This window comes from Coccomyxa subellipsoidea (genome assembly GCF_000258705.1).
Source record: "Coccomyxa subellipsoidea C-169, whole genome shotgun sequence".
NCBI classification, from domain to species: domain Eukaryota; kingdom Viridiplantae; phylum Chlorophyta; class Trebouxiophyceae; family Coccomyxaceae; genus Coccomyxa; species Coccomyxa subellipsoidea.
Genome location: NW_005178039.1, coordinates 640,018 through 649,543, shown reverse-complemented (window position 1 = coordinate 649,543; position 9,526 = coordinate 640,018). Strand labels below are relative to the sequence as shown.

The 9,526-nt window shown below is 51.7% G+C and overlaps 1 protein-coding gene across 1 annotated transcript; it reads left to right on the top strand.

Moving 5' to 3' along the window:
- Positions 1-741: 741 nt before the first annotated feature.
- Positions 742-1,503, top strand: COCSUDRAFT_32551 (hypothetical protein). Its single transcript, XM_005649566.1, has 2 exons — positions 742-796; positions 997-1,503. The coding sequence occupies exons 1-2, from the start codon at positions 782-784 to the stop codon at positions 1,240-1,242; spliced, it is 261 nt and encodes an 86-aa protein (XP_005649623.1). The 5' UTR covers positions 742-781; the 3' UTR covers positions 1,243-1,503.
- Positions 1,504-9,526: the final 8,023 nt, after the last annotated feature.

The following is a 9,526-nucleotide window of genomic DNA, read 5'->3' as shown; positions in this document are numbered from 1 at the left end:
CAAGCGCACTGGTGGGACTTTAATAACTCAGTGTTGCTTGCATGCAGGCCAACGGATACAGCATAGATTTTGATGACTGGCATGCAGAGGTGCATGGCACATTGCCGTACGACAGGCTGCTGAAACGTGACAACCAACTCAGGAAGTTTTTGGAGAGCATTCCTTTGCCAAAATACATTTTCACCAATGCGGACCAAAAGCATGCCGAAACATGCCTCGACATTATGGGAGTGGCAGACCTGTTTAAGGTGACCCACTGCTGTGGCTTCTATGTGCGTAGTCATGTGACAAATGCACAAGGGCATGTGCTCGTAGAAGCGGATCTTTCCTTTCTTCAGTGCAAAGCTGTTGGCATTGGGCATGTAAGACGCACCTGTGCATCGCTTTTGCAGGGAATTATTTGTTTCGAGTCCCTCATGGAAGAGGGGCGCAGACAGTGCGTCGTGAAAGACAACAAGCCGGTCATCTGTAAGCCCACCCAGCAGGTAAGCAGAGAGATGGGTTCACAGAGTGCCAATTTCAAAATCAGCTGCCCAAATGGCTGCGGTGTTCCCCTTGTACAAGAACTGTCTTGTTGGAAGCAAGCAGAATTGCCAGCTGCTATGGCACATCAGCTTCCATGCAGCAATGGATAATCAATGGAAGTGACAAAGTCAGTGGAATGTGCCCTGTTGAACTGCAGGCCATGGAGCTTGCTCTGAAGGCTGCTGGGGCAGAAGCGGTCACCACAGTATTCTGCGATGACTCCACAAGAAATGTTTCAGGCGGCCATGCCGCCGGCATGTTTTCTGTGCTGGTGAGCACCACTCTACCCATGCTCCATGCCTGCATTCTAAGGCACTCATGCTCTGTTTTATACTCCTGCCATCTAGCAGAAATCCTGCACGAGAAGAATACCTCAATAGGCATTGTGGCCTCCAGCAAGCCTGGATGGATGTGCATGCAAAGCTGCCAGACAACGCTCTGATCCTGTGTGTGCCTTCTGTCTTTGGCCAGGTTGGAAGGACCAGCAAGGACTGCGATTCAGACCTGCAAGTGCCCAGCCTGCACGCTCTGAGGGAAGCCATGCCTGGGCTGTGGTCTGTTCCGCCCAGCACAGAGCACAAGGAGAGCGTGCACATGGCAGGGGAAGACCAGGAAGCTTCCCGTACTCCCCCCGTTGGCCGGAGGCAGGGCGTCTGTGGGCGACCTGCAGAGTCCTCTGCGGAGTGCAGGCGCAGAGAGGTCAAGGTGGCGGGGTGATAGCTTCCAATTGCACCATATTGGGGTATTGACGGTCAGTAGCACTGAGCAGACAGTTGGTTAACTGCCATTATTGCGCATCACCAGCACTGCAGACCTGCAAAGCGCACTGAACAGTTAACTTCGGGAAGCCATGTCAGGGAATACTACCACATGTTGCATGTTCAGGATCTTGCCTCAGAGGCATAAATGAAGTGGAATATCCAGGCATGATGCAAACCCACAGCATGTGGGCCTCAATTGGAATTGCTTGCAAGTTGCCTGGCAGTGCCCAGTGGAGCGCGCCCATAACCTTGAAGGTCAACCGGGTACCGGTGATGACTCACAAGCTCACAACCGGTGTCAATTGGAACCCAATTATCATTTTTCAAATACACGTGACGCTGAAAATGTATGGTCACTGCAATACATGTTCAGACATGAACGCCTCACACTCGTTCCAACGACCATCAAAGTGGGTCATGCATGGGCAGTTCATAATCTCTGGGCACGCTGGGCAAAAATCCTGCCCATCCTGGCCGAATTAGTAGTGATCCGTTGAAACGGATGATGCGTACCGAACAAATGCTTATACTTTCATGAACAGTCGTCGTCCTGAGTCTAGGACAAGCCCTGCACACCAGCGCTGCAGTGGGATCTTGACCTTGAGACAAAGTTCATGTAGGACAGTAGCCACGCTGGTTCCTCATTTGTCTTTCTGTATTGACGCAATATACCGTGTTATGCATCCAGTTGAAGGAATTTGCTTCCTAGCGTTGAAGTGACTACAGGTGGACAGAGGATTAAAACCCATTTCGAGGGCATCTTGGATATTACAAGCGGAGATACTAGCATTCAGTGATGAGTGGCACTTCAACGCATCAATATGCGGTATCTGAAGGAGTGCCTGCAAGCTTGCAGCAGCAAGTTCCCTCTGCAGAGAGCTTGGCGATCGGGCTGAACGCTTGGAAGTGGGCTGCTTTTGACGCTAATCGCCCCTTCTGCGCCCCTTGGACAGTGCTGCCGCCATTTCTCCCACCTCAGGATGCCTCTGCGTCGCAGCAGGTGCCCTCTTTAAAGGCCAACGCCACCCTGATACTAACCTGTGTGGCACTGGCAAAACCCTTCCTTGCTACAAAGGCTGAGGCTTGGCTTGTCCCTTTGCACCTCTTGAAGACACCTTGCACGCTCTTACCTCTCATTCTCAACTGGTGACCACCGTTCACTAAATGCAAGATTCAGCGCAACATCTGTGCAGCAGGCTCCAGCGGCCCCAAGCGAGCTCTCCTCGCTGCTGTCCGAGGACCAGCCGGCCTCAAGCGCTGATCCCTCCTCCACTGCCGGCCCACAGAATGGCTGGAGCCATCCGTCACCTGCCCAGCCGCAGTCCATGCCCATGCCGGCCTCCCTGCCACAGCCCTCAGCCAGCTTCGCGCTCGCAGTGGGCACCAACGGGGAGGTGAACCCCAACCCACTGTCATCTTCCCGTGCTCACAGAACATTTTTGTCATCATTGTTATAGATGGCATCACAAGTACTGGTGCACTTATCTTGCATGCATGTGTTGCCTTTCCTGTGCTGAGCTGCCAGTAGGTCCAAGGACTGTCAAAGATTCTGGTCTTGTGCAAGCACACTGCTTGCAGAAACCTAAGGGTTGATGCTGGAAAGGTGTTCTTTCTGAAGCGGAAGTGCCTCATTTTCTGCAATTATTTTCCTTTGTTCCTCTACAAGGTTAGCTACATGGCTTTGGGAGCCTGTAAATGAACCCAGCCACTACCCTTACTTTTGCCAATGCTAAGACCTTTGCTGTTTATGTTGAAGGTGAGCTACACGGCGTCGGGGGCGCTGAACGACCCGTGCCGCTACCCGCACTTTGTGGCTGCGCGCGAGTACTTGGCTGGGGCGCTGCGGCTGGACGCGGCTGCGCTGGCGCTGCGCGCGCGGATGGAGGACCCGGCCGTCGCGGCCGCGCTCGACTGCAAGCCCGACCTGCTGCTCGGCGCGATGGCGCACCCCCACCTTGCGGTGCGCGTTCCCTTTCTTCAAACCCACAACACGCCCCTTGATAGCACTTTGCTGAGGACTCTTGAGACTAGTTGCACTGCTGCCATTCTGGCATCCAGCCTTCTGTGAGCTCCCTGCGAGCTCCTACACGATACTATCTTACTGTTGAAGTATATTGTAGGCTCAAGTTGCAGAAGGCTGGTAGGCTATAAATGCCAAAGGCTGGAGAGCTTCTTGTGTGTAACACTTAGGCAATGGCGGCTATTGTCTTACAACGTCCTTTGTTGGAGTGTTATGGTACAGACCATGTGCGCAGCGAAAGCTCTTACTGGGTCAAAAGTGTGCTGATGTCAGCATTTCCTGTCGCCCAGATGGGGGGTCCCCACTTTGCGGCGCAGCTTGCGGCCGCGGCGCGCGGAGTCGGCATGCCCAGCAGCGCACTGGCCGGCTCCACCAGCAGCGCAGGCAAGGCGCTGGCCTACAGCAAGCTGGTGCGCAAGGCCAGCCGCGGAGTGTTCAAGCGCGTCATTCGCAAGATGCTGCAGACTCCTGACGGCTCGCTGCCGCTCTGCACCAGCAACCGCTGCATTATTCCCTCTCCCGGTGGGTGCCCTCGCTAGAGATGTCCCTTTCACCGTCACTGTCATCAGAAAGGCAGCCACATCGGAAGCCTGCGCCACTGATGGTAGATGGTGGAAGACTGCCCGCAAGACCGATGAGCCTCAGGTGGCTCCCAACAGGGGTGTGAAGATCATTAATACTGTCGTTAGAATGGTGGCGAGCTTTCTGCAGAATGCTGCAAGGGGCGTATGCAATAAGCCGCTCAGGTTATCTAGGGACATTCCCCGCTGCGCTGTAGAAAGCCTTGGTGTGAGGGTGTGCTGCTTGATGCTTTAAACGAGCCGAATAAAGTTAGGTGTGTGCCTACGTGCAATGTATGCATCTGTCTGATGGGCATGATGTTTATTAAATGATGAAGTCATCAGATGTATGGGGAGTATCAGGGCATGCTGACACATGCAATCACATTGCTGATTCTGCTTGCATGACCCAGGAACAGAGGAAAGTCCACCGCTGCTGGACATGCATGTGCACCATGAGGGATTGCCGCCCACTACAGCTGGCCCCAGTAGCTCTGCAGGTGACCTGACTCCTGACCGAATTCCTTCCTTTTCTGAAAGTCATCTGCGTAAAGGTGACTTTGGAAAGGCACAACAAAGGGCTCTTCTTGAGAATGACTTTGGATGGCAGTCTGAGATGGGGTTGTTGTTGCAGTCGCAGTGGGCACTCCGGTGGACTCTTTTGGAGGTCACATAAGCGCCGCGCCTGCTGCACCAGCCAGCCTGCTGTTCCCTCCTTCAAACCCACACAGCAGCATGGCTCCCATTCCAGCCAGTCAGGTGCGTCTGGCTCTGCAAAGGTCTCTGCCTGCATTTGAATCCCCACATCTGTATCACCTTGGGGTGAGTGACTTGAACGGTGTTCAGGCTCCATACAGCAGCTTGTCTTTTGATCTCGGCCAGCCTAATATAAACTCATACAGCCAGAATGATGACAGCTTCACAGCTGGAGACTGGGAGACCAGCTTGTGCCTCTGGCAAAGCATAATGAGCCTCAACAGGCATCGCTCATGTCTCCTGAAATCTGGTGTCAGGGATACCCAGTGGGGCAGCGTCCATTCTGCGCCGCCGGTGGCGCATGTGCGCCCACACGAGCTGCTCTCGACTGGCCAGATGACCTGCCGTGCGTCGACCCCAGGTCTGTCTCACCCCCCACATCTCCATCCCAACACTGAGATGAACTTGTTCATATGTCACGAGCTGATGCTTGCTGTCCTGGAGAAGGGCATGTGCAATCTTCACTCGCATCTAGTGCAGTGCTGTTGTTCTTTCTCCTGCGCTAAGGATTCGGCAGGAAGAGCGCTGCTAAGGTGTGGGTGTCAGAAATCTCATGTGGTGTGTTGCTGGTGTTGCAGCAAGGTGTCCATTCCAGTAGACAAGGCAATTGGGCTGATGGAGTGGGTGCAGTCCCTCGGGCACGATGTTCCTGAGCTGGGGGAGTTGCAGGGGTTGAAAAAGCGGTGCGAACCCTGCCCCTGGCTGTTCAGCTGATTTCAATGCAGTGCATGCTCCTGCCTGAGTGACGCCCTTCAATTCCTTGCACGTTTCCTTTGTTGAGCTGTGGTACTGTCACCCTCTTTGTATCATGGGTTGAACCTCCTCCATCCCTTGTCTGCATGGTATGCGGGGTTTCTAGTGAGAAATAGTATGAGTAGATGCCTGGTGTGCATGCTAGGCCTTCTGCGGACACCGAGACAAAACGGAACGTGAAGCCAAGGGCGGCCCACGGAGGGATGCACAGAGGCGCTGATGGCACCTCTGGTGACGCAGCAGACGGTGCTGCTTCCTCCTCCCGCCTCATACTCGCCTTCCTATCAGTTGCTCTCGCAGTTCCCAAGTGCAACGTGCTCTGCAACACTGAATTACAACGGTGAGCATGCTTGCACGCAAAGGAAAGCAGCAACGCTGGTCAACCGTTTGCATTGACGGCTTGTCTTGTGAGTGTCCGCGCAGATGATGCGGTAGCTGGGCTGGCAGCACTGCGCGCTGCACCAATGGATGATGAGTAATTGCTGAGGTTGGCAAAGTGTGCGGCAAATATGCTGGGACTGGTATGGAGCTGTTGATATGGTGATACTGACAGCCGTGCATCGTATATGGCGCCGGCGGGGCTGAATCTAGTACAGAGAAACGGTCTGCATGTGCTTAACTTGTGTCATCATGATCAACATGACAAGCAGGGGACTCTAATTCAGTTCAGGGTCCCCTGTAACAATTTGCATGAATTGATGGGGCTGTGCCTAGGATGTGACACTCATGAAAGAAATAGATTATCGGCATTATTGCACAGGCGTACTGTCTAGGTTGATGTGTCAATTTTAATCCCTTGGAATATAAGTTTCCAAGCAGCACAGTGTGACAATGTCATGGAACGCTGCTTGGAAAGCTTGCTGTGGAAAGTTTATCATGACAGCACAGTCTCACAGCATTGCATGGTTACTCTCAAGAGTTTCACAAGATTGTGTCTGTTGAGGCCTTCTGAGCAACAGTGTCTTCATGTTGCTGGATGTGAGTGCGTACTGAACACCGTTTTCAGGTACCACCGGTGACCTAAAAGATTAAGCGTTGACTCCCCGCCGCCATTGTTCCGCCGGTGAGCCGCTGATCTTCTGCCAGAAGTTCTGGCTTACTCCTTCGGAATTAATCGCTGCTGGCCACTCATCCTAGTTGAGTGTTCTATAGATAAGTTTTCGACAGAGAGAGTGAGAGAAACATTACATCATGCCAGCCAACAAGGCTGTTTAGATGCTCACTGTATCTGAACCAGTGTAAACTCGTCCTAATGAGAGTCTGATGAACTCAGCCACCTGTACTAGATCATCTTGCCACATGAACTGACGCATAGTAGTGATACTGGGCCTAAACAGGCTGTCATACCTAGCACGCAGATCATGAAGCGCAGGACACTCAAAGACAATATGCCTTTCATCACCAATAGCCTGAGTGTCGCACAACTGACAGAAACGTTCTAAGCGAGGTACTCGATTTCCCCGACGAAGAAATGGAAAAACATAAAAAAGGAAGCATTGGCCATTGCCGGATTTGAACCGACGACTTCACCATCTCATGTCCTCCCGAGGGTGGACGTGCTTTCGCCGTAGTGGGCGACTAGCATTGGCTTTTGAGAGCGAAATGGCCTTCAAGTTGGAGGCGTTAATATTCGGTACAATATATAGTCTTAGGCAATCCTCCAACCCCAGACAGTGTCGATAGTACTATCGATATACACCAGTGGGCAACGTACTCCTCCGACTTGCGCCCGGATCTCCTCTATAAAACTGCAGAAAGTGATTTTACAAGCCTTGCTGCGCAGCAGCGGCTTCAATATTCTCGTCTGTAAGCTCACGGGACCGCCAGCCACGAGCTGGACTGCTCAGTGCGGTAGAGGCAACATCCCAAGAAGCTACATGAAGCCGCCTGCAAATCATCTCCATGGAGTGTCTTGAATGATTTCTGCACTTCCGCAGACCATCGATTTCCATTGCAGTTTCCATGAGCACTTTTCAGAGGGTCCAGCAAAAATGCCTCGTGTCCTACAGGAAACTGATTGCTGTCTATAAGGAGCATTGACAAGATCTAGAGGACAGGCTGCTGATATACTGTATCCGTTTGAGCCAGGACAACAAAATTTCAAACTTGGCCGTGGCAAACATACCGCTGATATTTACAATGAGTCATTTCGAATCCATTTCGGTGATAGTCCGATTTTCATGTTGCTGCATACACACGCAGTCAAGTCAGTATGCAAGAATGTACCATCGGTCTTGCATAGATGGCTAGTGCTTTACTGAAGTTCACGGAGCACGCCAATGAGTGTTGCGCCTTCGATTCAACACACTCCGTTGAACTTATTGGGCTTGTTTTCAAGTTTGTCTGCTTTCTGGCTCACCCCCTCCATGCCTTGCCCTGTTTGCCGAAATAGCTCAAGCCGGCAGACAGTATAATCGCACTAATGACAGCGGCCCCATAAAAAATCCAGGAATCTGGAGAGGGAGACATGCCTTCAAAGCATCCACTGAGTCAAACTGAACGCAATGCACTTTCTCCTCACTGCATCGTCTAAACCATGGGGCGTATAAACAAGTCTGTCTCTGGAGCGAATCCATCTCAGCCAAATTGCCCCTGAGGTGTGGAGAAAATACAAAGACAGGAGGAACTTGCTGGTGCCAGAACCAAGCTGGCCTCATTTATCAGCAAAGGGTTAATCGTCTTTTACATGAGCCAGAATAGGACAGTGAAAGGATGCCTTCGACAGCAGGACAGAACTTTACAGTATTGATACGAGTAAGACAGTAAGTACAAAGCAAAATGTACAGACGCTGCTCTCCAAGGGCATCTGAAAAGGCACCAGGAAGAGCATCATAGCAATCATATCTGATCAGTGTCATGACTGTCATGACTCGGATATCGCGATGCATCAAGTAAAAAGTTTCCCGCTGAAGAAGCTGCATCATGCTGATATCATCGATGGGCTCCTGCTGGATTGTCTCCATGCATCGTCCGGACGCCATGTCGCACAGCTTGATGGCAGCCGCCCTGTCTGGCTGTCACGAGGCCGTTACCAGAGGCTGGCTGGGCGCTGGCACCCATACAAGTTTTCTATCTCCTTGTATCTCTCATGTCCTCCAAGCTTAAGCAGCCCGGCGCCATGCGGCGTTCCAGAGTGTCTGAGAGTGAGGTTGCATGCATAGAAACAAGGTCCAGGTTGCTCTGCCCAAAAGGTTAGATGGATCAGGTCACAAGAAGGCATGCATGCGCACGTCTTCTGATGTCAGTAGTGTCACACGGTGATGTTGATGTTGACATCAACATAATCATCAACAGCTCTAAGGATAGCATGATGATGGTTCGGAAGGCTTTTTCCCTGCTTGTCAGTCAGGCCTGAGGATGACATGTGAAAGCTGGGGATTTTGTTGTTGCTGGCACCAGCACCACCTATGGATTATTATTTTTTCGGAAACAGGTTGGCCCTGGTGTCATGCCCCCAACATGATTGCAAAGAACAGCAAAAAATAAGGACTTGGCCATTGCGGGAGAACCGACGACTTCACCATCTCAAAGTTCCTCAAACCCTAAGGCTGTGCTGGAAAACATGCGGGACTTTTTGTACTCGGTTGAGAGCGAAATGGCCTTCATGATGAGAAATCTCGACTTTCAAAACTTATATAGGAGACGAACGGCGAGTGCCCTTCAAACCAAAAACTCGATTCAGCACACATGACTTCTGAGTGATGCAGCAATGACATGAAGAAAACCGCAAGATTGAATCAACTTTGCAAACTCCACCAGATATACCATAGATGTCCACTTTCCACTGAGATTGTGACAGTCAACAGTCAACCGCGGCCCATGCGTTGAGGCTGTGGTGAAGGCTGGATATGACTGGTATATACACAATTGCAAAGGTGTTGGAAGATCAGAAAGCCATTTTTGTGGATTAACATGACATGTTTCCTGAAGTGAATGGCAAATATTACAGGTCTTGAGAGTCATGCAGCAAGCAGTACAGATGGTTGTCCCGGCAGCCCACAACAATATGACCATCAAAAGCCACCGGCGAGGAGAACACATCTCCGTCCAAAGTTGTGCAGTGGACTATCTCAACTTGTGGGGATTCAGCTTGTCCTGTTTTGACCCATGCCACACTTCCAGAGTTTGCACAGCACGCAAGCCTTCTGAGA